General features: G+C 52.6%; 7 protein-coding genes and 1 non-coding gene across 8 annotated transcripts; 6 read left to right on the top strand and 2 right to left on the bottom strand.

Annotated features, from left to right (window-relative positions):
- Window positions 1-2,098: 2,098 nt before the first annotated feature.
- Window positions 2,099-3,341, top strand: STEHIDRAFT_168003 (uncharacterized protein). The gene is made up of 5 exons (XM_007303408.1): window positions 2,099-2,185; window positions 2,263-2,406; window positions 2,474-2,664; window positions 2,722-3,129; window positions 3,192-3,341. The coding sequence occupies exons 1-5, from the start codon at window positions 2,105-2,107 to the stop codon at window positions 3,247-3,249; spliced, it is 882 nt and encodes a 293-aa protein (XP_007303470.1). The 5' UTR covers window positions 2,099-2,104; the 3' UTR covers window positions 3,250-3,341.
- A 322-nt stretch (window positions 3,342-3,663) lies between these two features.
- On the bottom strand, window positions 3,664-4,568 carry STEHIDRAFT_168002 (uncharacterized protein). The gene is made up of 3 exons (XM_007303407.1): window positions 4,525-4,568; window positions 4,213-4,461; window positions 3,664-4,145 (listed from the first exon to the last, which is right to left on the bottom strand). Exons 1-3 carry the CDS (start codon window positions 4,561-4,563, stop codon window positions 3,723-3,725), a joined length of 711 nt encoding a protein of 236 aa, XP_007303469.1. The 5' UTR covers window positions 4,564-4,568; the 3' UTR covers window positions 3,664-3,722.
- An 893-nt stretch (window positions 4,569-5,461) lies between these two features.
- Window positions 5,462-8,108, top strand: STEHIDRAFT_110451 (uncharacterized protein; the record flags this gene model as incomplete). The annotated part of the gene is made up of 6 exons (XM_007303406.1): window positions 5,462-6,882; window positions 6,952-7,113; window positions 7,172-7,263; window positions 7,333-7,510; window positions 7,583-7,751; window positions 7,821-8,108. 6 exons carry the CDS (start codon window positions 5,462-5,464, stop codon window positions 8,106-8,108), a joined length of 2,310 nt encoding a protein of 769 aa, XP_007303468.1.
- A 1,041-nt stretch (window positions 8,109-9,149) lies between these two features.
- On the top strand, window positions 9,150-12,097 carry STEHIDRAFT_146670 (general substrate transporter; the record flags this gene model as incomplete). The annotated part of the gene is made up of 7 exons (XM_007303405.1): window positions 9,150-9,366; window positions 9,436-9,518; window positions 10,271-10,694; window positions 10,752-10,846; window positions 10,909-11,272; window positions 11,329-11,487; window positions 11,559-12,097. The coding sequence occupies 7 exons, from the start codon at window positions 9,150-9,152 to the stop codon at window positions 11,888-11,890; spliced, it is 1,674 nt and encodes a 557-aa protein (XP_007303467.1). The 3' UTR covers window positions 11,891-12,097.
- Window positions 12,098-12,344: 247 nt separating this feature from the next.
- STEHIDRAFT_t141 lies at window positions 12,345-12,445 on the top strand. Its single transcript has one exon. It is a non-coding gene; the product is annotated as a tRNA-Val (tRNA).
- Window positions 12,446-14,055: 1,610 nt separating this feature from the next.
- STEHIDRAFT_146669 (uncharacterized protein) lies at window positions 14,056-20,439 on the top strand. Its single transcript, XM_007303404.1, has 16 exons — window positions 14,056-14,873; window positions 14,990-15,204; window positions 15,260-15,689; window positions 15,757-15,863; window positions 15,928-16,495; window positions 16,560-16,781; window positions 16,844-17,255; window positions 17,320-17,683; window positions 17,741-17,870; window positions 17,933-18,280; window positions 18,348-18,538; window positions 18,592-18,917; window positions 18,979-19,148; window positions 19,210-19,404; window positions 19,467-19,821; window positions 19,883-20,439. Exons 1-16 carry the CDS (start codon window positions 14,422-14,424, stop codon window positions 19,982-19,984), a joined length of 4,587 nt encoding a protein of 1,528 aa, XP_007303466.1. The 5' UTR covers window positions 14,056-14,421; the 3' UTR covers window positions 19,985-20,439.
- A 574-nt stretch (window positions 20,440-21,013) lies between these two features.
- On the bottom strand, window positions 21,014-21,642 carry STEHIDRAFT_120884 (uncharacterized protein). Its single transcript, XM_007303403.1, has 3 exons — window positions 21,380-21,642; window positions 21,229-21,297; window positions 21,014-21,164 (listed from the first exon to the last, which is right to left on the bottom strand). The coding sequence occupies exons 1-2, from the start codon at window positions 21,599-21,601 to the stop codon at window positions 21,283-21,285; spliced, it is 237 nt and encodes a 78-aa protein (XP_007303465.1). The 5' UTR covers window positions 21,602-21,642; the 3' UTR covers window positions 21,014-21,164; window positions 21,229-21,282.
- A 1,947-nt stretch (window positions 21,643-23,589) lies between these two features.
- STEHIDRAFT_78001 (pre-mRNA-splicing factor ISY1) lies at window positions 23,590-25,078 on the top strand. Its single transcript, XM_007303214.1, has 5 exons — window positions 23,590-23,641; window positions 23,697-23,889; window positions 23,964-24,135; window positions 24,194-24,384; window positions 24,466-25,078. Exons 1-5 carry the CDS (start codon window positions 23,639-23,641, stop codon window positions 24,918-24,920), a joined length of 1,014 nt encoding a protein of 337 aa, XP_007303276.1. The 5' UTR covers window positions 23,590-23,638; the 3' UTR covers window positions 24,921-25,078.
- The last annotated feature ends 240 nt before the right edge of the window (window positions 25,079-25,318 follow it).

The raw sequence follows: 25,318 nt of genomic DNA, 5'->3' as shown, positions 1-25,318 counted from the left end.
CCACATAGAAGACTCGTCAGTGGAAACTTCTATGTAAGCATTTCGTGCTCTCCACCCTGTAACGAGGTGAAAGTCCTCGAGAATTGCACGAGCCTACTCATGCCATATGCTCGGGATCCGACTATCAATGCACTTGTGATGTCATTTCATGACTATCCACGAGCAATACCAAACGACTGATCCTCCCCTCGGAGGAGCCTCAGCTTTATTAGGAAGCCTGATTCGATGGAGCAACGAAGGAACTCGGGGGAGCCGATGCTGGAGGGTGTTGCTCCCGGAGAAGGTAATGTTACGCGGGGTCGCCTTAGTTGCTTGCTTCTTGATGCTCGCTACCGCTGCCGTTCAGCAAGGAGCGAACAACCTAGTGGAAGATGCAGCAATAAAATTTTCCTGTCCGACGGACCCTTACCACCAATATCGAGACCATCACCTTTCTCGTAAGTACATTCTTCGCTCCAAACGGCTCTCAGGTACTCTCGTTCGCCTGGTCTGAGCAGGCCGAAGACATGCTGTTACCGTGTCGTCGCCACGACGGTGTACGTTGTATTCATATACACAAACAAAAACTGCGGGATGTGCGGTTTAAGTATGCTTGTCAGGGTGTTGTCCTTCATATGCGGTCAACGCAGAAGTCGAAGGACCCAAGCAAATTCGATCGACGTTCCTACCTGCAATCCGAGTTCACCCGATCCCTCGAGGCGCTGGCGCGCCATAGAAACAGGATCGGCGCAGCCGCCGCCAGCGGAGAGAGATGAAGAAGATCATGCTACGACGTCAGTCGCATCCTCAGCTTCGCTCACGGTTGCGGTTAGACAAGCAGACTTCGACGGCGGAAGAAGTGAGCAAACAACGATTAGAAAATCGCAGAAGCTCGGAGCAGAATCCTCGACAGCAAGATGGAAATCTGGGAGAAGGGTACTGGTGAGTCTAATAGATGCTTGATACGTGGAGAGGGATTTGTAGGGGAACTTGAAGGAGGCACCGTGACTGTACCCGAGTACGAACAAATGGAGGTTCGGACTCCGTGGGGAGCAACGCTAGTAGCTCGCAATGCTGAAGTTGAGGCTGTGGGTGTCAGTGGGTGGCTCATGAATCGGTCGCGAGGCTGTCGCAGCTAGGAGACCGATGTCGGTTTACTGACCGTACCGCCGCTGTCAACTTGAAACCAGTGTAACTGTGAGGTCGACCCATGATGAGACGATCCGGTCCGACGACGCAAATAGCTCCTGAAAGGTTGAAAGATATATCAATCCTCTACATAATTCGGGGGAGTTTTTCCAGGTCGACTTCAGTCTGTAGGAGGAACGTAGGTTGATTCGGAAGAAAAAGAGGATATTTGCTTTTGGCCAAACCACCGCACCCGTTGTGGCGGGGTGCGCAAATATATACAAATACTCGCCACGGTGGCAGTACCGCCAAGAGAAAGAGCTTCCCACTTCATCTGCAGCTTTCCCATCCGGCGCACGAGTAACGACGATGTCTCTGTCGTCCGACATCCTCGACGGTCGCATCATATGCTCAGGGAAATTTGTATTCTGCGCAGTATGGAAAACTTCCAAGTTGCCTGAACACGCAAAAGGGACCTATCGATGCGCATGCATCCCCATCGCATTTGTACTCGATCTTTTTTCCACTACAAATACGACGATTTTACCCAGGCGCCGATGTTGTTCCACTACAAATCGACTACAAATACGCACCTCCATCTCCTGATTCTGCTCCGGCCCACCTGCACAAGCTCCGAGGGATGTCTCAAGGTTTCCTCGATCTCACACTGATCATCCAATAGGCTCGGGCTTCCCTCCTGTCCCCCCTTGATTCGTCCTGGTTATTTGTAGTGAAGAACTTCATGAAACGCTCGGATGCTCAAAGCATGTTCTCGCCTCTCCGTCTAGATGCTCTATGTGCGTCTAGCGAGGGCGGGTGGCCGTACATTTTTTTACAGTTCAAGGTATCGTGCTCGGTCCCTGCAAGCGACGCCAAGAATATATATCGCTTCCGCCAGTCGTCGTTCTTTGCCCTCTTCATCTCCCCCGCCCCCACTTCCTTACCGTGAGACTATTATAAGACTACCCGCCCCACACGTCCTCCTCCAGCATACGCCATGACTGTCTCTCAGAGTAACGGATGTCTCACCCAGACGTCGGTGGCGTCGACGTCGCTCAAGTCCATCGTCACTGCACCAGTAAGTTCTCACATATATTTCAACCATTCCTTCTTCTTATTTACGTCGTCGGCTCCCTTTGGCGACGCTTTCTGTAGCTACCGAGCTCGTCGTTGCCGATGCCAAGTCAAAATGAAGAATATTGTGGTCGCTCACAATGGTCCTACTCAACAACTGTCGGGTCTCCATCGAGTGCGAGTTCGAGCACAATGTCTGCCTACTCAGAAACTGTCACTTTCCTCGTACGCTTGTTTTTCTCATCTTGAAAAAGACTCAGGACTTACACCGCTGTCTTCCAACTGGTTGTAGGCAGAGAACACCATCTTCCGCGTTCCTCGTCGTCGTCTCGAATCAACGCCAGACTCCCTCTTTTCCGGGATGTTTCTCCTACCCTCAGAGGCGCACGAACCTGAAGGCAGCAGCGACTCAAACCCGATCCACTTACCCGCCACTATCACTGCCAAAGACTTTGCGTTCTTCGTTGAGGCTCTCTGTCCCGAGTGAGCCAATGCCCACTGCTCAAACTGACGAATCCGCCCTGACGAAATGGAGGGTAGGTCTATCTCGATGCCGAGTCTGGACTCTAACAGCGACGGCTGGCTCTCTGTGCTCGCGCTCGCCACACAATGGCACTTCGACGATCTCCGCAAGAAGGCGATCGAGGTGCTTAGTAAACAATCCCGAACGGCGGTCGACAAACTTGTCCTCGGGCGGACGTATGTCGTCTCGAATTGGCTCGTATCCGCATATCAGGATCTCGTCACCTCCGATGCGCCACTCACACCAGAATCGGAGCATGCGCTCGGTGAGTGGGCGGTTTCGCACCTTCAGGAGATCAAGATGGAGCGGCGACAGACGGAGCGTGCGGGGGAGAAGTTCGATGTGTGTAAGAAGGTGAAGGAGGCGTTCGAAGATGAGCTGATGGACGATGAAGAGTATCGAGAAGCCGTGAAGCTTGAGAAGAGGTTAGTCAGAATTCTTCGTTGAGGTCCTCAATCACGCTGACAAGTCTCTTCGCCGCTCATAGTCTCAAGACAAAACCTCTCTGCTGGCCGTGGACGATGATGCGCGGCATAGGCGTCTAGGGCCATACTGTGTGACCAGGAGTCGTTGTATTCTTTTTTTTTTTGGCTCGTGGGTTCCCTGGGATATTTTATCTATCTTAATTGGTCTGTACTAGTATACAGATACCCTAATATCAGTGCCTATCAGTGCTTGGACTGTTGAGTGCAAACTTCGGTTGGTTGTGGCGGTCACGGACATTTACGCCACCGGCATCGGCCGTGTGGCTCAGCTACGAACGACTCGACCTCACAAACTCACAGGTCGTCCTTTTCCTCATCCTGCTCTCGGTATCTCGGGGGACATTGTGTTATTCTTCGCAGGTTCGTGAATCCCTGCTCCTCTGGAGAGGGAGAGGGTTTACATGATCAAACGCGATGGCTGCATGGGAATGGACAATCTGGCAGAGATACGGTGGATACAACTTGGAGTAACAACTTGGATACGATAGCAACGAGAACGAATACAAAACAATGACAATGACCATCAAACAGGTTCATCCCTGCGCTACGCCTTCCTTCCCTTGATCAACCATGACGCGGGGGCCAGTGGTAGCATGGGGAAGCCGCCTCCCCGGGATCGCGAACCAGAATACTTCGTCTACACCAGGACGCTCCAAGCCACACCATGCACCCTGCCCGATACTGAACTTCTCCTCTCCGGGGAGAATTTTTTCTTTAGAGAACCCCCACGCCTCCTCCCACGACTTGAGCCGGTCGTTGTAGAAAGGCCCATTGTCGGGGTATTGAGAATAGAGGACCCAGTCGTGAGGACTGTTTTGAGCGAGACCGGATTGAGTGTTAATGAAGTCGAGGAAGTATTGGCCTTGCGCTTCGAGCCCGCCGTCCCAAAGGCGAATCGACAAATCACTGTCGGGAATCTCAAAGAGGCGGACACGCTCGCCCTTACTGGGTTTGAACTAAAACAACATACCAGGCCGTCAAATCAACCGTGCACGGAGCCGTAGGCGAGAAGGAACGACTTACCCCCATAGTCCGGATGGTTTGAGTCGGGAACATAATGTCGCATTGTTCATGGTAATGTTTGCGAGCAGCAGCAAGCTGGTCCTCTGGGATGCCCGAGACACGGTTGATCCTGTCCAGCTCTGCATCGCTCGCGAAAGCCGAGTCGGGAATGTACTTTTGAGGTAACTTGAGCAGAGCGCGCTCAAAGTTGTTTCTCGCTATGCGTGTGCCTGGAGCAGCCTGAGGGTCCGATTGAGGTGTAGGGATCCCCTGCAGAATAAACCTGATGAGCCAAGAACAAGACGGTGGCCGAAGTGTATAGGTATAGCGTACGGTATGGTCCCCGGTGCGAGGTGAGGTAGACCGGGACATTGCGATGGGAGGGGTAAGAGTAGGAAGCAGAGATTGTGTCGCCAGCTAAAGAAACGTAAGGGAACGACTGTCTTCCCGTCCTATAGGTCTGACTGTGGGAGGCCAGAAGAAACGTGTATAATATGAGCAAGCGATCAGAACAAATAGTTGGTTATGGTTGTGCATCCAACAAGTTCAAAGAAGTTCAAGTTGAGCTGTTGTGTTACAATTGTGTAGTGTTGTGTCCTTTCTCACACGGTGCCACACCCATTATTGTTGCCACAGCTGCTATAAGTCGTCCTCGCCTTCAATGTTTCTATTGAACAGTACCTTGTCAGTTCTGCCCTGTGAGCTGAGTTGCTGCCATTCAAGTTGTAAGAATGGGGCCGACAAGTTATAACGCTCCGGGTTTCAAATATTAATCACCTTAGTGGGCCACAGCTTGGCATGTCGACTTCACGTGACGGAAGAAGTTGGCGGCCTGAGGATCAAGTCAGAGTCCAATTCCAGCTCTTGTGCAAGAACAGTACCCCATCAGTTGCCAGCAAGACCTTTGCGGACGGTCCCCACTCATTTTCGTGTCCGTGAGTCCTGCGAATTGGTATAAAAGAAAGTAAACTCTTATCGGCGTTGAACTCCGTCGGTGAGTACAGGTTCAACCCCGCATTATACTACTGCTTCATGCCTGAACGCGTTCAAATGCATTCATTTGTAGGCTGTCCTACTGTTGTGGTGACTTTTGGCTCTCTTAGAGCCTACTATCCGACGCATTCTGGTCATTGAGGGCGAGGCTCGAGACTTCGTCGCGTAACTGTTCTTCAAAGCTGTCGGTACGTTCGGGCTGTCCTGTCCATATGAGCTCATCCTGATGACCTTGGTACCTCAGTCTTATACCTCGGTGGTGGCTTGACCGGATAATATGACTTCAATGCACCGCAGAAAGTCTAGTAAAGAGGAGGACGACAATGTGGTCATTCTACCGAATGGAGATGCGATTGAGATTGAGGTAGACATTGGGAAGGAGATGAACGGTACGGCGGACAGCCACGAACACAGCGAGCGCATCCCCATCCCTCGCCCACGAGTACCGTCAACACCGACCTCGAATGGTGTCTCGGTATCCCCACCCTCTGCCGGTTCATACCGCAACAGCTTTCACGGCGGAACTAACGGTGCCAGCTACCCCGCGTCAGCATCTCCATTCCGTACCTCATTCTCTGCACCGTCACATCTGCACCTCAACTCTCCCTCGCACGCACGCGCCCGTTCTGTCTCTGGTGGTTCGTTTTTACCCCCATCACCTTCTCCGCTTTCGTCCTCGTTCCCCTCGTACTCGACAGACGGTTCGACACCCCCACCACCGCTCCCTAAATCAGCCACAGCGGCCAACTTCCCTCGTTCAGTGCACGGTCATTCCCGCAGCTCGAGCAACTCACCCTTACCCCCTTCCGCCACCGCACCCCAACTTTCCAACGGAAGTTCCCCACATACCCATGGGCGGAATGGCTCACTCTCACAAAACCCTCTGGAATCTCCTCTCTCACTCCCACCTTCTTCCTCCGCACCATCGCCCTCCAACCGGAGACACTCCCGCCTTCACTCCCGTAATTTATCGATATTCTTTCCTCGCCCTGGCTCCCTTCCCCAAACCTCCATTGCAGAAGACGGTGCCCAGGAGGTCGAGTTTAATGCAGATTATCAGGACGCCTCACTCCCCAGCAGTCTTCCCATGCCAAGTGCATCACCCAACGTCGCGCGGCACAAACTCGGAGAAGGGTTCACCTTCGGAGGCCGCCCTCCACCCGACGCCCTTCCCTCAACACCTTCGTATTCTTCCAATGGATCCGCGGGCCCCAGCGGTCCCCGCGCCTCGAGACGAGGCCATCATCACAAACATTCATTGTCCCATAATTTCTTTTCTTTTCTCGAACCGGGTGCCGAGCAGCAGCTGCAGAGTCAGCCTACGCCTATGCCCGTCTCGCCATGGACGCCTTCCGCTTCACAGTCTTCCGTGGCTATTTCTGCTTCTTCTTCGTTCAACACAAACACAAATACAAAACTTCCGTCTCCTTCGACTTCAAGTACTTCGCTTTCGGACTCGAGGTCCGGATTGCCCGTGGCGCAAAGTGGTGGGATCAGGACCGAGGCGGCGATAGCCTCGATAGGGTCTTTTGCTCTCGGGGCGTGGATATGGGTCGCTGGGCAACAAGTTGGGGCGCTTTCGTGTACGGGCCTGGGTTATTGGGTCGTGTTCGACTCGTTCGGAGTCGCTGTGGGTAGGGTGTTGCCTGCGTACCTGAGCAAATCATCCAGCCAGTCACCGTTGAGGAGACCATACGGGTATGTGAACTAACGTATTCTTGGTGCCTATCAGAGACTAATTTGTGACCGTTGTTTATTTGTTTGTAGGAACGCGAGACTGGAGACGGTCTTGATATTTTCGCAGGCTGTGTATCTCATGTTTTCGGCGGTGTACGTGTTCAAGGAGACGGTGGAGCATGTGTTGCTGTCTTCGGGTGGCGGAGAGGGTCATCACCACCACCCAGGTGACGAGGACGTCGAGCTCTATGGGTAAGCTCTGATCAATGTGTTCAGTATCACGCTTAGGACTAAACAATCATGTTTACAGGATCGACTTCCCGGTTATTCTGACGTTCGTCGCTTTCATCTGCATGCTCGCGAACGGTGTCCTCTTCGGAACACACCGAAAACTAGTCAACAGTCAGTTATTGTTCTCTATTCTCCTTATTTTCGACTACTAACTCCTGAAATTCCTGACACGGAAAACAGTCACAGGCAACCATCTACCCTCCCTCCAATCCATCCTGAACCCCACCCGATCAAAATACGCCACATATCACCACACAGACCCTCCATCACACCTCACGCGAACGCTCTCGAACCCATATTCGCTCGCGCCTATCCTTACAGCTTTATTCGTCTTCTTGGTCCCGAATCTTGTTTCGCCGTAAGTCTACCCACTGGCCCTTCTTCAAACAGTCAATCGCACACTTATTCACTGAGCTTGTTTGTTGGCTAGAACACAACACAGGGCATTCGACCTGCTACTGGCCACAGTAGAGGCGGCCACGATGTTCAAGCTTGCGTATCCGGCTTGTGTGGCGCTCGGTGCGGTTCTATTGCAGATCTCGCCGCAGAGAGGGATTCCGGGAAATAGGATGGAGAGTTTCTTACGTGGGATGCGCGAGGTACGCATACCTCTTCCTCTTTACTTGACATTAATCGGCTCACTGCTCTACTCTCCAACGACAAAACAGATCGAACGCCACCCTCAAGTCCTACATCTCCCGCCACCCCACATCTGGCAACTCACCCCCGCCGAACAAGATCCTCTCGCACATGGCACGGGCGCGCCAGCTTCACAATCGCTCGTCGTTACACTAGAGCTCAGAGTGGCGAAGGAGCTGGACGATCGGGAGGTGGTGAAGTTGACGAGGTGGGCTTGGGAGCGAACTGTTATTTCATTGGGGATGAATCCTGAGAGAGACGGGGGTTTGGGTGAGGGTGAGGGGCTGGGAGTCACTGTTGGTGTTGTTAGGGCTTGATTGGTGAGATACGGGACGGTTTGGTTTGTACGTCGTGGAAGGAGTGCGGTTGTCCGGTGCGAGGATGATACATTACTGGCTGTGATTATTGGTATGTTAGTGCTGGATCGACCTTCGGATTTGCTTGAATGGCGATCATGGGAATCGCTGATGACGCTTTGTGGTTCAACCTGCAAGTCTACCGGACTTATGGAGTCGTCATGAGTTCGATGCTGAGCCTCTGAGCTCCCTGCGGACTTATACAACGCACTAGATGTTCTTGGTGGTTGTTCCTTGTTCTTCCTTGTCCTTCATACAATGCGGTCCGCATTCCGAAGTTAAGGAGAGGTGTCGACCATCCTTCTGTTTTCTTTTTTCGCTAAGATATGTTCTTCCTGATGGAGTTGGAGCGAAAGAGGTCATCTGGGGACGTACCCGAAAGGAGAAGTGGCCCGTGACCTCAGAGCTGTGTGAAATCCGGATAACCTCGTGTTTGTTTCGAGACGATGTACCGAATCCGTCTTGCGGTGAACCTCTCCACGTCAAAAAACCTTTTTGTCTGCGATGTACCGTACGCTGTACTTCTGCAGCCAGAAATGGCCGGAAAATCATGGAATAATACTACGTCATGAGCACCGTTCTGGCCCGGCCTTACAGCATGATTTCGACCCTTTCTTATCATATCAGGACGATCTGAGCGTCCGGAAAGACGAAAAGAGACGAATCCGGACTTCCGACCCGGGCGATATCCAAGTTCGCTCGTTGGGCGGGCAGGACAGAAATATTCTGGATGTTTCGCCCTGCCAAACGCGCAAATGACCTTGCTTCTTGCGTGGCCCTCATGACCGTTCCTCGACCCATAAAAGAGGCCAAGCGCTGGGCCTGCTCTGCTGACCAGCTACCCCGCATTTACTTCCCCATACTTGCTCGAGGCCCTCCTTGAACGTTTGAACATTTTCACTCGTCTACTCTTCTCCCGCGCTCTACTCCGGTATTGCCCTGCGGCTCACTCTCCTCCACATACATAGCATACGACTACGGCCCTTTTGTTGACCTCCCGCCATGACATATTACGACCCGACCCGACCAGCACCGGCTAGAAGTGAATCAGTAACATCCTCAGACAAACCGACCGAACGACAACTGGAGGCCGCACTCGCAGACAAGACCGAGAATGGAGAGATCTCCGAGCTCACCGTCGTCGCTGAGGGCGAAGAGCGGGTGACATGGTTCATCTGGATATTGATTGCGTGCAGCAGTATCTCCGGTCTGCTGTTCGGTGCGTATAGCTCATGATGGCTCTCTCTGCGCTCTGTTCTTGAAAATTGATGGTGTGGTCTGGTTACAGGTTATGATACGGGTGTGATTTCGGGTGCGCTTGTGACTATCAATGGTGACCTTGGGCCAGCAGAGCTCGCGACAGGACAGAAGGTGTGTTCAATTTTTGCATCTCGTGTTGTCTTTTGGCATCAGGTCGGGGACAGTATGGCTCTTCGTTGGATGATTGCGCAGCGCTTCTCGTGGGGACATAATCCGTCGAACTAGCTCGATGCAGTTGTTCAGGGCCCGGGACACTCCTATGAGGGTTGCCCGAAGGGCAACCTCAAAAACATGTAAAAATACGCAATTTTGGCCTGGCGAGGGCTTAAAATACGCAAATTCCGGGAAGGGTAGGGCGCCTATTGGCGGGTTTTGTGTGGCGAGGCAAGCTCGATCTTACCCTTATAGCCTTACATAACCTCAACTTATCCTAACCTAGCCTAATCAGGACCAACTTCTGTGTCTCTATCGTGCTGCTAGTGTAGGTTAGGGGAAGTTAAGGTTAGGTTAGGTAAAAGTTGAGGTTATGTGGGGGCTCACACCAATAATACGCAATTTTTCGGGAGACCTCGGTGCTCCTGGGCATAAAATACGCAATTTTTCGGGAGGGCTTCGCCCTCAAAATTGCGTAAAAATACGCAACTTGACCGGGGAACCCTCATAGGAGTGTCCCGGGCCCTAGTTGTTCCCTCACCGTTCCGGTCAAGTCTGTGTCAGACGACCGGTCATGCGAACGGGGTACGACTTCCAGTCTGGAACTCGCACTTCTATCACCTGCGAGACTCGATCTACTTCCCAAACCTTTCTCTCCCTTGCGACGTCGCATTGTCGTTCTGACCTTGTGAACCAAATTTATCCTCCAGGAACTCATCACTTCAGCAACGACACTTGGCGCCCTCCTCGGAGGCCTCGTCGCCGGTGTCCTCTCAGATGTCATCGGCCGTCGTCCCGTCATGGCCCTCGCAGACATCCTCTTCATGGGCGGTGCAGTAGGTCAAGCCGTATCCAAGACCGTCTGGGACATGATTGGCAACCGGTTCCTCATCGGCTGGGGCGTCGGTATTGCTGCCTGTATCGCACCGATGTACATCCAGGAGCTCTCACCGACACGGTTGAGGGGACGGATGGTGGTGATCAATGTGGTGGCGATCACGTTGGGTCAGGTTATTGCGTATGGGATTGATGCGGGCTTTGCGAATATGAGTGGAGGTTGGAGATGGATGGTCGGGTTGGGAACCGTGCCATCAGGATTGCAGTTCATCTGTTTGTGGTTCCTGCCAGAGTCGCGTGAGTGCAACATCTCCTTGGACTGTGGCGCGTTTGAGAGGCTAACTTCGTCCACAGCGCGAATTCTGCTCAAGAGGGGGAATGTTGATGAGGCTCGCCGTGTCATGGGGAAGATCTACGCGCACGCAACCTCAGACCAAGTCGACCTCAAGGTACCTTCCCAACCTCTCCCATATCCGCTTCTTTCATGCTTACACCCACACGTATACTTTAGGTCAAAGTCCTCCAAGCCGCCGTCAGCCAATCCATCGAAATATCAAACAACACCACCTTCTTCCAACGCTGCCGCTCCATGCTCACCGACCCCGTCAACCGCCGCGCCGTCATCATCACCTGTGGCATGCAAGCCTTCCAACAACTCTGCGGCTTCAACACCCTCATGTACTACTCCGCCACGCTCTTCAAACAGATCGGGTTCAACCAGCCTACGGCCGTCGGCCTCATCGTCTCCGGGACGAATTTCCTCTTTACGCTGTTTGCGCTGAAGTATATCGATATCATTGGGAGGAGGAAGATCATGCTGTTTTCGGCGCCGGGGATGGTGTTTGGTTTGACGTTGGCGGCTATTGCGTTCTATTGTGAGTCCCTACCCCGTGAATTAGAGCGTTGGATGAAGGCTAACGCAGCGACGAAGATATGACGAAGGGGACGGGTGGACAGTTGATCGATGGGACGGATTATGCGCATTCGTGGTCGAGTGTGATCATCTTCGCCATGGTCTTCTACGTCGCGTCCTACGCCACCGGTCTCGGAAACGTCCCATGGCAACAAGGCGAATTCTTCTCCCTCGAAGGTATGTGTTTCCTCTCCCTCTCTCCCTCTTTTTTCTTCCACTGAGCCATCAACTCCTCATTCCGCCCCTAGTCCGCGGCATAGGCACCTCCCTCGCCACCGCCATAAACTGGTCCGCCAACCTGCTCATCGGATCGACCTACCTCTCCCTCATGGACAAAATCACCCCCGCCGGCGCCTTCGGGTTCTACGCAGGTCTCTGTTTACTAGGCTGCTTATTTGTCGTGATTTGTTTCCCAGAGACGGCGGAGCTGAGTTTGGAGGAGGTGAGGATGGTGTTCAGGCATGGGTTTGGGGTGAGGGCGAGTATGCGGTTGAGGGAGGAGAAGAGGATCGTTAGGTTGGGTGGGGTTGTTAGCAAGAAGGAGAAGGGAGAGAAGGAGAGTTTGGAGGAGAAGGTATAGTGGTTGGTGGTCGTTTGGTTTGTTTTGTTAAGGATGGTGGTGCGCTTTTTCTTTTTCTGGGCCTTTAAGGGTCTTGTGTGGGTAGGTTGACGGGATGGGATGAGATGGGATTTATGGGTGTAATGAGCTAACGACTCGTCAGTCAATCATATGTACGATATCATACCACGGTGCTGCTCTCATGTTATACGATCTTATTAATGAAACTCAACAAACAAATTTCAAAAACTGATTCATTCTCTTCGTGCCATGGCCTGTCGACAGCAACAGCGGCTCCTCACCCTCAGTTCTTCAGCATCATTCCGTGCTTGGTTCACGATGTCGATGAGGAGGCGTCTCCGAGTCCTGGTGCGCACCACCAACTTGTAGAGCGCCGTGCTGTGGGCGCTTTGAATCCTCATCTGAGTCGACCGTCCGACCTATCTCTCGAGTCAGCACCCCCAATACTCTCCATGGCTCGGTGGCGTAAATGGTCAACGCGTCTGTCCAACTTACAGATTTCACAGAGTTCTCAAAGTTCACGGAAGGTCCTCAGTTCGAATCTGAGCCGAGCCAGTCAGTTTCACTCCCTGTGGCCAATATGTTTTGACTTGGGTAGGAGGGTGTAGAGACGCGACTTGTGGTTGATACACTCGATAGGAAGGAAGGAAGGCAGGAAAGAAGGTGTCGACGTCCATGGACCCAGAAACGCTCTGAGCAGCTTGACACACTGGAAGGGAATTCATCTTCAGGACCTTGTGGCACTCCATTGATACTCCCGCGTTTCCTCTCGGAGCACTTGTGTAACAGTTCGAGTACATCGCGTCTGCTGTCATGAAGAAACCTCCAAGCGCACGATAAGTAGTTCCATTCTTGCTGGCTGAACGTCCATAACGTTACAGAAGACATTGGCGCCTGCTAACATCGGGCTCCTGCCCCTTATATACAAAACAAAACATACCGAAAGGAGCTCGGGAATTATGTGCAGAGCCTTCTGTGCGTTATATCCGACTTCCGTCAAGGTTCGCCATCTCGGGGGACCCGTCACCTTGACGGCATGGAGAGGCGCTGACTGTGCAGATGAAACACTGCAGATATAGTGTACCAGGACCGTATCGAGCCACTATACATAAGTACTGTACTAGCCCATCGTTATCTCCTGCCTAGCATTGCGAACGACTTCAAAGCTATGTATTGTGCCACTCAGTGGCTTCGTAAGCGCCCGCACAACCCTCACACATCGCACGGCCCATCGGTAGCCATCGACGCCCATGAGTCCGTCCATCTCGCGGTCCACCTAGTACAAGCAAGCGCCACAGGAACTGCACGCACGTACGAGGCATGGACGTAGCATTTAAGTTTTCGTTATAGATGGACGTCTCAGCTTGAGTCTACGCAAGTCTGAACGCGCGTCCCGTCCGACTCGAACGGTGTAACGATAATGACACGTACGCCTGTATAGTTGCAACTGGCGTCAAGGTACTGTAGTTATCATTTGATAGATTGATTGAACAAAGAAAGAGGTCCACCGCCACCTCCTCATCGATCAGCCCCTTGCTTCCTCGCTATGCTCGGGCCAAAATCGGGTAATCGGCCACGGTCACTAATCTGGTTTACGCTTCCGCAGATCTATCCGAATGTGTAGCGATCGAGATTTGAAGATTAACGTGCATACGGATTGTGGGCTGTTTATGACAGACATAATTGAATCGACAGTGACGGCAGTGAGTTGGAAGAGGAACGATGAGGTATGGTTAAGGGCGTATTTTTGGAACAGTGTCGACCAGCGGTCCACGGGACGATGTGGAATATGAGACTTGACTTGAAGGGGAAGATCGCTGCTTGGACCGCTGGACTTGAATTCTGAGTCAAGCTATGGGAGATAATTTTCCTAAGGGTGCAAGATTACGGATATATATGCAGCTTAAAGCCTAAACTTCACATGACCGAGGATGAAGGAAATATGGCGAAAGGAGCTCTCGAGAGGACAGATGCATAGGCTGGGCCACGGTGGCGCGTGGCTATTTCCGGTCGGAACAAAGTGCAAAGCGCTTATTACGCCTCTACGCTTTGCAGTCCTCCGAGTTTTTTGATCCTACACTGGCTCTCTCTATGTACACCAGGACGACATGCTCTGTTATCGACTGTGTCTCGATGCAATATTTAAATCCCCTATCTAGCTCTTGGCTGGTTGGACCAATCAGTATTACGGGATCGGTCCATTGAGACCGAGTTGAGGGCGCCATGTCGCTGACGCGGTTGATTTGACGCTACGGCCCAGAAAGTGACAAGGACGTTGAAATTCCTTAGTCAGGACATTTCGACGAGGGCGCCGGATGGACACGCCAATCGTCTTATGCACCGCCGCTCCTCAATCGCGGAGATGTCTTAGCTCGACTAGCCGCTCCTATAAAGCAAAACAGACCGCAGACAAGTTCTCCGCAGGTCCCGCTCTCTTCTTCCGCCTCACTACGCTCTTCCCCACCCCTGCCACAGCTTAGTTTCTGCTTTCAAGTTTCAACTCGTACTTTATTTGTCGCTCGCTTTTCGCGATGTCCGACCCAGCACAACTAGAACGTATCAGGGAGGACGAGGGGGCCATCACAGAACTTCCACCAGACCCAGCACACACGGTTGGCGCGTACGCTGATGCCGCCGTTCATAACGCAGTCCACGAACACTCTCCAGTCTCTCCACCCGTAACCCGGCATGCGCGTCGGGGTTCAACTGCGTCCCATGCCTCTCACGTCTCTCTCGACTACTTCGATCCAGTTGGAGTCAACGAGCTCAGACGGACACTTTCCCAGCAGCAGGATGAGCTTCGGAGAACAATGTCACAACAGGCCACCCACAACGCGAAGAAGTCGACCTCGAGCCAGAACTCGCCAGAGGGTGGCAGTAAGAAGGGTGCAGGACGGTCGTTTGATTTGGATTCAGAGGAGACTTTGGCAGTCGGTGACGGACCGTTCGATTTCGAGAGGTCATTACGGTTGACGATGCGCAAGTGAGTGTCGTCATCAATGTTCTTACCATCTCCACCGACTGTACAGGTCCTTGATCGTGTGATCCGTTGCCACGGCTATTTTGAGTTCACCGCTGACTTCTCACCGTCCACTTTAGGAGAGAGAAATACCAGATCGCGTCGAGAGAGCTGGGTGTCTTGTTCAAGGACCTGAGGGTCGTTGGCTTGGGCTCGGCTGCGAGCTACCAGACTACGTTTGGCTCTCTTTTCGATCCGCGTATCATGGCCGAGAAGTTCAGGAATTTGCGCAACCCGCCCCTGCGTGATATTCTCTATGGCTTTGAGGGAGTCGTGCGTCCGGGAGAGATGCTTCGTACGTTTCTTTTGTTCTACTTTGCATCTTATATCTGACCTGAATCTTGTCACAGTCGTCCTCGGTAGCCCTGGCTCGGGATGTAGTACCCTTCTCAAAACTCTCGCCAATCAGCGCATGGAGTACCATGCCGTCGAGGGTGACGTCCATTACGATTCCTTCAGCCCGGAAGAGATCAACAAGCACTATCGCGGCGACACCGTCTACAGCATGGAGGACGACGTACACTTCCCTATGCTTACTGTCGACGACACTCTTTGCTTCGCCGCCAGAATGCGTGCCCCCCAGACTAGGATCGATGGTCACTCGCGCGAGGACTACATCCGCGGTACGGTCGATGTTCTGGAGACCATCTTCGGTCTGAAGCATGTAGCTAAGACGCCAGTTGGTGATGCGAGTTTGAGGGGTGTGTCGGGTGGTGAGAAGAAGAGGGTGTCCATTGCTGAGGCGTTGGCTATGAGGGCGTTGTTGGGGTCTTGGGACAAGTGAGTACATTCTCCGCGCGTAGACTTTTCGTTGGAATTCATACTGACTGTGCTATCACTACACTAGCTCGACCCGTGGTCTCGATGCGTCGACGGCTTTGGAGTTCGTTCGTGCCCTGCGCATCGCTACCGATATTTCTCGTCTGTCGACCATCGTCTCGATTTACCAAGCCGGTACGTTCTCTATCTTTGAATGGTACGGTCCTATGTCTCATACTTCATCCTGTCAATTTCACAGGCGAGCAGCTGTATGAGCACTTCGACAAGGTCTGTGTCATCTACGAGGGTCGCATGGCCTACTTCGGGCCCGCAGACTCCGCCCGCCAGTACTTCATCGACATGGGCTTCGAGCCCGCCCACCGTCAAACCACGGCGGACTTCCTCGTCGCAGTCACCGACCCGAACGGACGTATCATCCGCTCTGGATTCGAGTCCCGTACCCCTCGCACTGCCTCCGAATTCGCAGAGCGCTTTCTCGCCTCTCCCGCGGGCGACGCCAACCGCGCCGACATGGACTCTTACCGGTCCGACTTCGTCGGCAAGCCTGATCGCGCTCTGGACTACAAGACTAGCGCGCGCGCAGAACACGCGAAGACGCAGAGCAAGAAGAGCCCGTACACAATTTCCACGGCGATGCAGGCAAGGGCGGTCGCGGCCAGGAGGTTGCAGATCATCAAGGGTAGCATGGCGAAGGAGGTCGTGCAGATGGCTACTTTCATCATCCAGGCGATCATCATTGGGACTGTGTTCTTGAACAGCCCCGATTCGACTTCGGCGTATTTCTCTAGGGGCGGTGTGCTCTTCTTGTGAGTCTCATTCTTGTTTTCTCGTTCTCGCGCGTACGGCTTTACTCATTACGGAAATGAATAGCGCCTTGCTGTTTGCTGCCCTTTCGTCTATGGCCGAGATCCCTGCTCTGTTCGCTCAACGTCCTATCGTCATCAAGCACTACAAGTCCGCGATGTACCACCCGTTCATCGAGGCTGCCGCGATGACTCTCGTCGACATCCCTATCACGTTCATCACTCTTATCGTCTTCGGTGTCATTCTTTACTTCCTCGTCGGCCTTCAAAAGTCGGCCGGCCAATTCTTGTACGCCATTTCCTTCTTAATCCACCTTTCGTCCTTTTACTAAGCTGTTCCCGAAATCGTAGCACGTTCTTCGTTTTCGTGTTGACGATGTCGCTCACCATGAAAGCCTGGTTCCGCGCCGTCGCTGCCGGTTTTGGTGCTCCCGCCCCCGCTCAAACAGTCGCCGGTATCCTCCTCCTCGCTCTCGTACTCTACACCGGTTACGCCATCCCCAAACCTTCAATGATCGGCGCCCTCCGCTGGATATCGTACATCAATCCACTGCGCTGGGGTTTCGAGGGCCTGGTGGCGAACGAGTTCCACACGCTCAATGGAGAGTGTGCGACGCTTGTGCCGAGTGGAGCGGGGTATGAGAATGTCGGTATCGCGAACCAGGTTTGTACGGCGGTGGGAAGTGTTGCTGGCAGCAGCACGGTGGATGGGAATAGGTTTATCGAGTTGAGCTATGGTTACTCGTTCGTTAACGTTTGGAGGGTGCGTTTCTCTTCTCCTTCACTTTTTCTGCGCCTTATTCAACGGACTTTGTGGGATTATTTAGAACTTCGGTATCGTCGTCGCCTTTGGTGTTGTGTTCATCGCTGGCTACCTCTTCTTTACCGAATGGAACACCACCTCGTCGACCACAACCTCTTCTATGCTCTTCAAGCGCGGCACTACTTCCCCTGTTCTCGAAGAAGCCATCGCCGATGAGGAAAAAGGCAAGCCCGTTTCCGAGAAGGCCGCGATCGCACCGTCCAGGAGCAACGATCCCACGGTCGACAAGGCCCTCGAGGGTACGATGGCGATGAAGGATGTCTTTACTTGGCAGCATTTGGAGTACACTGTCCCTGTGGGTGGAGGCAACACGAGGAGGTTGCTCGATGACGTGTCTGGTTATGTGGCACCTGGGAAGTTGACTGCTCGTGAGTACTCTTTCTTTTCTCGATTTGAGAGCGATGTATTGATAATCGGTTTGATAGTCATGGGTGAATCCGGTGCTGGCAAAACTACGTTGCTCAACGTCCTCGCTCAGCGCCAAAGCACTGGTGTCGTTACCGGAGATCGCTTAGTCAACGGCTCGCCCCTCCCCGCAGATTTCCAAGCTCAGACGTACGTTCCGTTTTCCTATTCATAACAGACTCATTCTCACTCGTTTTCTTTACCTTTCTCAGCGGTTACTGCCAACAAATGGACACCCATCTTCCCACCGCCACTGTCCGTGAAGCCCTCCTCTTCTCTGCCAAGCTCCGTCAGCCCGCCTCCGTCCCCGAATCCGAGAAGGAAGCCTACGTCGAGACCGTCCTCAAGATGTGCGGCCTCGAGAACTTCGCGGAGGCCATCGTCGGCTCACTCGGTGTTGAGCACAAGAAGCGTACTACCATCGGTGTCGAGCTCGCTGCGAAGCCGAAGTTGCTCCTTTTCTTGGACGAGCCGACTAGTGGATTGGACTCGCAGAGTGCTTGGGCTATCATGCAGTTTTTGAGGAACTTGGCGGACCATGGACAGGCGATTTTGTGCACGTGCGTATTTGTTCCTTCAGCTCCTCTCTGCTTCGACGCAGTGCTGACATGAGTTGGGCAATTATAGGATCCATCAGCCTTCGTCTGAGCTGTTCCAGGTGTTCGACAGGCTTCTGCTCTTGAAGAAGGGCGGTCAAACGGTTTACTTCGGTGATTTGGGCCCCAACGCAACGACGCTCCTCAATTACTTCGAGAAGAGCGGTGGATATGCTTGCCCTCCCACGGCCAACCCCGCTGAGTATATCTTGGACGTCATCGGTATGCTTCTCCCCTCCTTCTCATCGAAGAGTTCTTGTTCATTGCGTTCACAGGTGCCGGAGCTACTGCGACAACGGACATCGACTGGTACAAGGCGTGGAAGAACTCGAAAGAGGCTCTCAACGTCGAAAAGCAACTCCAGGAAATTATCACCGAAGGCCGCGCCCGTCCCCCGGTCGCGACGGAACTGCACTCCGAGTTCAGCACCAATTGGTTGTTCCAGGTCAAGACGCTCCTGAAGCGCGATATGCAGCGTCATTGGCGCGACACGGAATATTTGATGGCGAAGTTGGCGTTGAATATCATGGCTGGTCTCTTCATCGGGTTTACGTTCTGGAAGGCGAAGGATTCGATCCAGGGCACGCAGAACAAGCTTTTCGTGCGTTTCTTTCTTTCCTGAGGTTTAGTCTGCACTTGTGCTTATTCGTTTGACTGTACAGGCTATCTTCATGAGCACCATTTTGTCTGCGCCGCTCGCCAACCAGTTGCAGGTTCCGTTCATCTCCACCCGTAACGTCTATGAAGTCCGCGAACGCCCCAGCAGGATGTACTCCTGGACGGCACTGCTCACTAGTCAAATTCTCGGCGAGATCCCGTTGAACATCGTTGGGTACGTCTAACTTCTTCATTGAAGTTCGCTGCGCCATAATCTGATCACAACATCCGTCTAGGTCGTCCATCTTCTTCATTTGTTGGTTCTGGACCGTCGGTTTCCCGTCCGACCGCGGAGGATACACCTACTTGATGCTCGGTATCATTTTCCCGCTGTACTACACGACCTTCGCCCAGTCTGTCGCGGCGATGAGCCCGAACCCTGAGATTGCGGCGTTGTTGTTCAGTTTCTTGTTTAGTTTTGTCATCAACTTGTACGTTTATCCGTGTTTTCCCCTCCCCGAATGCCGACTAACTTTTCTCGTGATGTCAACAGCAACGGTGTCCTTCAGCCTTTCGCCCGTCTCGGTTGGTGGCAATGGATGTACCGCCTCTCGCCCTATTCCTACCTCATCGGCGGTCTTCTCGGCCAGGCTATCGGCGGTTACCCCATCACCTGCTCCTCCACCGAACTTGTCACGCTTGTCCCACCCTCCGGCCAGACCTGCGGTGATTATCTCAATCCGTTCATCGCGACGTCTGGAGGATACATCACGGACACGAACGCGACAGACTCGTGCACGTACTGTGCAAGTGCGACGACGGACCAGTTCTTGGGCGCGAGCTTCAACATTACGTACGGGACGCATTGGAGGAACTTCGGCCTGATGTGGGCGTACATATTGTTCAATGTGAGTATTCTCTTCCCCCTTTTGGTCGTCGTGTGCTTGTGACTAACGGACTTTTTGATAGATCTTCTTGATCTACAGCTTGACGTGGTTCTTCCGTATCCGTTCAGGAAGCCTGTTTGCCCCTTTGAAGCGTTTGGCCGCAAAACGGTCAAAGTCTTCGTAAACGGTTTCGGTCCTGTTCTGGTTCTCACGCACAGTTGCTTCGGTTCACGACTTGGACTTTATCGCTCGACATTAGACGATATATCGTTACGCGCATTATGTTATGTCTCCACATCTACCTCCATTGCCTCCTCCCCCACACCGTCTAGATCTCTCCTATGCCTATGGACTCTCTCTGAATCTTCTTCCCGGTCTGCTGCTGCACATCTACACCCGTAAATTGCATTTTCATCCTCCTTCAAATTTGAATCCACGTAGATATCGTCCGTTCCTTACCATCTGTCTAGTACTTCTCTACCTACATCTCCATATTTTTCACGACTTTACGCATACATTACCTGTTTCGTCCGTCCGTCCGTCCGTTCGTCCGCCAAGTCATTTCGTTCTTCGTTGGTTGGTCATCCCTATTCTTACTCGATAATATACCTGCTTGACACGGGGTCCGTGCTCGCATCCTCCATTTCCGTTCGTCTGATTTCGGGTTCATGAATGAGTGTTACGATATGTGCGAAGTCTGCTACGTCTATCTTGTTACAGGAACTGGATTGTTTACATGGAATATAGAAGTCTCCTTTGAAGTCATCGCATGTCCCCTCGTCGGCGTTGTTCTCAAAATATTGAAAGAAAGATGCCGCCGGATCTGGCAGGATACACACAAGTGAGATTCGCGGGGGAGGACGGGAGCTATAGTTCGTAGTGGGTCTCGAACACCGTGTAAATAGCTCCCCTTCAACGCACCGTCCACGAAGCTGGAGCGGCCAATCATGAACACTCTGCGCCCCGTTTATAAAGCCAGAATCGATACGGCCAAGCTTCAGAGTTATGATTTGACTAAAGAAGCTCTTTGTATGTTTGTGTACGGAACTGGCAGGCACATTACCTCTGAGTTCTCTCGGGCTCAACAACGACGGCACCCTAATCTCTTGCGAGGGTGATGGAGGCGAACATCGAGAACTGAAAAGCCTAAACGTTTCGGGCACACCTCTTCAGACGCTTTGATGGAAGTCGCAAGTCGGATGGAAGCAACGGGCGCAGAAAGCTCAGTCTTCACCGAAGCGAACGATTCTCGAAGTATACACGCAACAACGTTAAATTTCGTAAAATCCCAAAATACAGAACGTATAACAATTTCGGCCCCGCAGTCAAAGAATCCTGTCTGGGGTTTTCCGCATTTTCTGGAGCTGGAGAAGGATATGCCTTCAGCACCATCGTCGTACAAACTCGGATAAAAGTCCATTCGCTTACCTCGACAAACAAAATCAACCGCAGGACATAATACCCAAGTTCTTTGCTTTGAATTTAGAGGAGGCAAAGCTATGATGGTAGAACAGACGTGAGTGACCGTTATAATCGCTCCGAAGACGGATGAGAGGAAATGGTGTAAGGTAGAACTTACCCCGAGGAGGCAGAGATCACCGCAGCACTCGCTGTCAACGGCGCAGGACTGGAGAAGAGGCTTGCACTCTCCCAAGGCGACGTCGGCGGAGTCGATGATGTTCAATGACTGCAAGGTGTTGACGAGGTGGGTGGTGGTGTCGTCACGCTTGGTGGAGGCAGCCGAAGCGATGGGCAAGAAGACGGCGAGGGCAAAGAAAGCGGTCTTCATGGAGAACTGCATGGTTGATGATGTGAGGAGGCTTTGGATGAGTGAGCTGCTGGAAGTCGGTGCGGCGGATGAGGAAACCAAGATGGCGAGGTTGGAGAGGCTTTTATACCTTGCAGACCAGGACCCGAGGGTCGGATTGAACTGGAAAGCCTGGATGATAGACCACCTTGACTCCGTACATGCTCCAAAAATGCGGTATAGGCCAGGTCCTGGATGGTCATGAGGCGAGACGGTGATTAAGTTCCAGTGTCTTTCTCATGAGACGGGCTTCCTAGGGAGGGAGAACGGCGGGAAATTTTTGGCGAATGAGCGATGTCCACCGTCTAGGTGCTGACGCCCCAGAACACGCTGGTGGACATGCGGCTAAGAGAAATGGATCACCTATACCAAATATTTTCGTGGAAGAAAGTGAAGCTATATTCGTAGGCAGACGCCCAACTGTTTGGCGCCTAGGAAAGTTTCCATCCTGAAAGAAAGGAAAAACGTAACCGCACTCGTTGTAGAGGAGTGGAGCCAACGCGCTCGCTCATTGTTACAGAAGACTGTATGTGTCTCGTTCCGACCCACACGGAATGTGTGGGAGCGAAGTGTGAAGGTTACTGCTCACCTGAGCCAAAGACGTGAAACATCCAGAGGGTCTTGTCCGCGGTCTATTAAAATCCAGGGATCATCCGCGGCAGGGTAGATTTGGCCGGTGTGGACTGCAAGCCTCGAGGCTTCATCTGAGTGCATATATTGATGGAGCTCCTGTGAGAAGGTCAGTCCTCAAGGAGCGCCTAAACCAACAGAGGGTCGGAGAGGACAAGAGGCGAAAGCGCATGGAGAACAAATATTGCCTTTTGAACAACTATGCCGCTCTGGAGCCACTACCGCCGGAGTGGGTTCTCTTGGTTCAAGACCAACAGCAAAAAAGTTCACACATACGGCCACATGAGTAGGTGGCGCGGTTTAAACGTCGGAAAATTGATGTGTCGTGTGTTCTTTGCGAGTTATACCAAAGAAATCATCGAAGCACTGCAGCCCCCGTAACCGTATATATCGGCAGGGCACCTGAAGAGTTCTGTAACTCTCGAAGGACCAGTGAATGAATGGCCAGTGAAAAAGAATACGCTTACTTGGTCGGGGGCCCAATGTCGTTCACTGGCCAATGAGCGACATGACTCTTTCATTTCGGAGGCCACTCCGAGGCTCTCCGAGGTTAAATAGCTTTCAGTCTGTGAAGTCAGTCATCCACTGAATGGCCATTATGAGGCCTTTAGAACGCTCCCAAACACACAGACGAACGTCGGCTGCTCTGCGGCTCAGGTTTTCACGGCCCAGTGGGCCCTTCAGAGTGCCGAGATCCCTACGGATAGCTATCCACCGGTACAGCTTCCGACACAACTTCACCAACAGATGATCAGCGTGTTCTTGGTGATAATGGCAAGCAGATCATGGAGATGTCTAAACTTACATTTGAGGGTTGGATCAACGTACTGTCAGTGGCGTCCGTGCGGCCCCACCGGTGCGTGTTTAGTTAGACCAGACGGCAAACCTTACGTGAAGTGAACAAAACCCATAGAAAACTTGACAATGCAACGGGCATCGTGTGCGTTGGTACCCAAGACATGGGGGCAAAAGATTACCCCAGCTAAGTTCGGATATGACGGTGAGATGTGAGAGCATCTTGGTCGAGTACTGAGAGCCTAGAGAGAACTGAGGGTCTGGAGAGGAAGATCGCGGCCAATGGCCCAACGCAGGGCTTGGAAAGTTATATCCGGAAATCAGAAGAAAAATTCAAGCGATAGAATATATACGGTTTTGTCTCTTCAGCTTTCCAACAGCGTGACGAAGAGACCCAGAGGGAAACGTCCGATGTGGTCGAGGACGGGCTTCGCGGCGGAAGCCTGAGGGATGTGGCGCAGCTCCCCAAACGGAGTTGTTTGTGCTTGTGTGGCAAAGGCTTCGTACCTGAAGTCCGAATTGGTCATCGCATTGTTGCGTTACACCTTACACCTCTGGCTTTCGTTCCGCGACCGATTCGCCTTCAGTTCACTTCTTATACACAAAATGGTATGTTAATTTGACACAATTAAACGCATGGATATTAATGCAACCCTGTCTCTAGGCTCGTAATGAGGAAAAAGCACAGTCCATGCTCTATCGCTTTCGCGAGGCGCAAGCCGCAGAGCTTGGCCTCGGTACACGAAGCGATCGTCGTCCGCGTATGGCGAGCGCGTGCAAAAGCTTGAGGGATTGCGAACGGTGGCGTGGAGAGATTCTGCGCGAGATCAGTCGGAAAGTGTCGAAGATCCAGGATGGTGCGTCTTGTTCAACGAAGATGCGAGTTCGAGCACGAACTCACTTGCCTGCATTTTTTGTGGCGGTGGAACAGCTGGTTTGTCGGACTACGAGGTTCGAGATCTAAACGATGATATCAACAAGTTGATGCGAGAGAAGAGGCATTGGGAGAACCAGATCGTTGCGTTGGGCGGTGCGAATTATAGGAGGAATGTTGCTATGACGGATGATGACGGACGCGAGGTTCCTGGGACGAAGGGTTACAAGTGCGTTCACTCTCCTTTATGGTGACATCATCTAGCACTTACACCGGTCGTGGTCAAGATATTTCGGACGAGCAAAAGAACTTCCTGGTGTCAAGGAACTATTTCAGTCACGCAAAAAGGAAGAAGACGAAGAGACGGCCACACAGGGCTTTTACAAGCGCTTCACCAATCAGGGACCGGCTTACTTTGGGGATCTCGATGAGGTCGACGGCGAGCTGCTGAAGTACGAGCAAGCGGCAGAAGAGAATGGTGCGGTTGGCACTCCTTTCGCCCCCACTGCGTGTACACTTTCCTACAAAGCTAACGACCACAATATTTGGGGTAATACAGAGTACGAGGAAGCATGCGCAAACCTCCGCGAAATTCTCGGTCTTTCTGCCGACCACCCTCTACCTCCACTTCCTCGCGCCAATCCAACCCTTCCACCATCCCACCTACCAACTACTAACGCCCCTCCACAATCCGACGGCACCAAGCGTAAAGCCCCAGATCCGTCCGAAGACCAGCAACCATCCACCGACGACGCATCAAAGCGTACCAAAGCAAATCCCTCAGACGCCGCTCCCGCCACAGATTCTACTGTGGCATTGTCGAAAGCCACAGAGAACGGTGATCCAACAAACGAGGAGGTGGTACGCGCCCATGCGACTGCAGCTGCGGCGTACATCTCGTTCTTACAGCCCGAGAATTTGATGCCCCCGGTCATGCCGACGAAGGAGCAGATGGAAGGCGTGTTGTTGGATCTGAGGAAACGAGCCTTGGTGGATGAGTATTTCGGAAACTGATGACGGCGGAGTTGATGCTTCTTAGTGCTTGCGGCGCTTGTGTTGAGTTTGCGCTCAGTACGTGTATCATTATTCTGCGAAATCGATGACTGTTCGACATTCCTCTTTGTCGCCTTTTCTTGCTCGCGATATGTCTTGCGCAATCGAACATATTTTGGCAATCTGAGACATTTCTTGACTGAATTGCCACTGGAGTCTCGGTGACTGATCGATAGAACCCTGCCCGCGTGCCCAAGGTGAGTGATATAATTCATGTGGCGTGGCATGGGTCTGTGCCTTCCTCACCGAATTTGTCTATCAATTGGTTTTCTGATAGACTCGCGTCTCGTTGTCTCACTTACTTTCTCTAGAGTTTTGTGCTGCAAATCCATAGCCTGTCTGACATCTAGCGACCTTGA

This window comes from Stereum hirsutum, assembly GCF_000264905.1.
Source record: "Stereum hirsutum FP-91666 SS1 unplaced genomic scaffold STEHIscaffold_6, whole genome shotgun sequence".
NCBI lineage: Eukaryota > Fungi > Basidiomycota > Agaricomycetes > Russulales > Stereaceae > Stereum > Stereum hirsutum.
The sequence above is the reverse complement of the archived record's forward strand: the minus strand, read 5'-3'. Positions and strand labels throughout refer to the sequence as shown.

Bases quoted from the DNA above. Each gene is read 5' to 3' on its own strand.
- STEHIDRAFT_78001 (XM_007303214.1), top strand. The intron at 24,136-24,193 runs GTGCGTTCACTC...GTCGTGGTCAAG, and splicing joins CCTGGGACGAAGGGTTACAA to ATATTTCGGACGAGCAAAAG. The intron at 24,385-24,465 runs GTGCGGTTGGCA...GGGGTAATACAG, and splicing joins GCAAGCGGCAGAAGAGAATG to AGTACGAGGAAGCATGCGCA.
- STEHIDRAFT_146669 (XM_007303404.1), top strand. From the start codon at position 14,422: ATGTCCGACCCAGCACAACTAGAACGTATCAGGGAGGACGAGGGGGCC. The intron at 15,864-15,927 runs GTACGTTCTCTA...TCAATTTCACAG, and splicing joins CGTCTCGATTTACCAAGCCG to GCGAGCAGCTGTATGAGCAC. The intron at 16,496-16,559 runs GTGAGTCTCATT...GGAAATGAATAG, and splicing joins AGGGGCGGTGTGCTCTTCTT to CGCCTTGCTGTTTGCTGCCC.
- STEHIDRAFT_168002 (XM_007303407.1), bottom strand. From the start codon at position 4,563: ATGTCCCGGTCTACCTCACCTCGCACCGGGGACCATACC. The intron at 4,462-4,524 runs GTACGCTATACC...TTTATTCTGCAG, and splicing joins CTCGCACCGGGGACCATACC to GGGATCCCTACACCTCAATC. The intron at 4,146-4,212 runs GTAAGTCGTTCC...ATGTTGTTTTAG, and splicing joins AAACCATCCGGACTATGGGG to TTCAAACCCAGTAAGGGCGA.
- STEHIDRAFT_168003 (XM_007303408.1), top strand. From the start codon at position 2,105: ATGACTGTCTCTCAGAGTAACGGATGTCTCACCCAGACGTCGGTGGCG. The intron at 2,407-2,473 runs GTACGCTTGTTT...AACTGGTTGTAG, and splicing joins CAGAAACTGTCACTTTCCTC to GCAGAGAACACCATCTTCCG. The intron at 3,130-3,191 runs GTTAGTCAGAAT...CGCCGCTCATAG, and splicing joins GCCGTGAAGCTTGAGAAGAG to TCTCAAGACAAAACCTCTCT.
- STEHIDRAFT_120884 (XM_007303403.1), bottom strand. From the start codon at position 21,601: ATGCAGTTCTCCATGAAGACCGCTTTCTTTGCCCTCGCCGTCTTCTTG.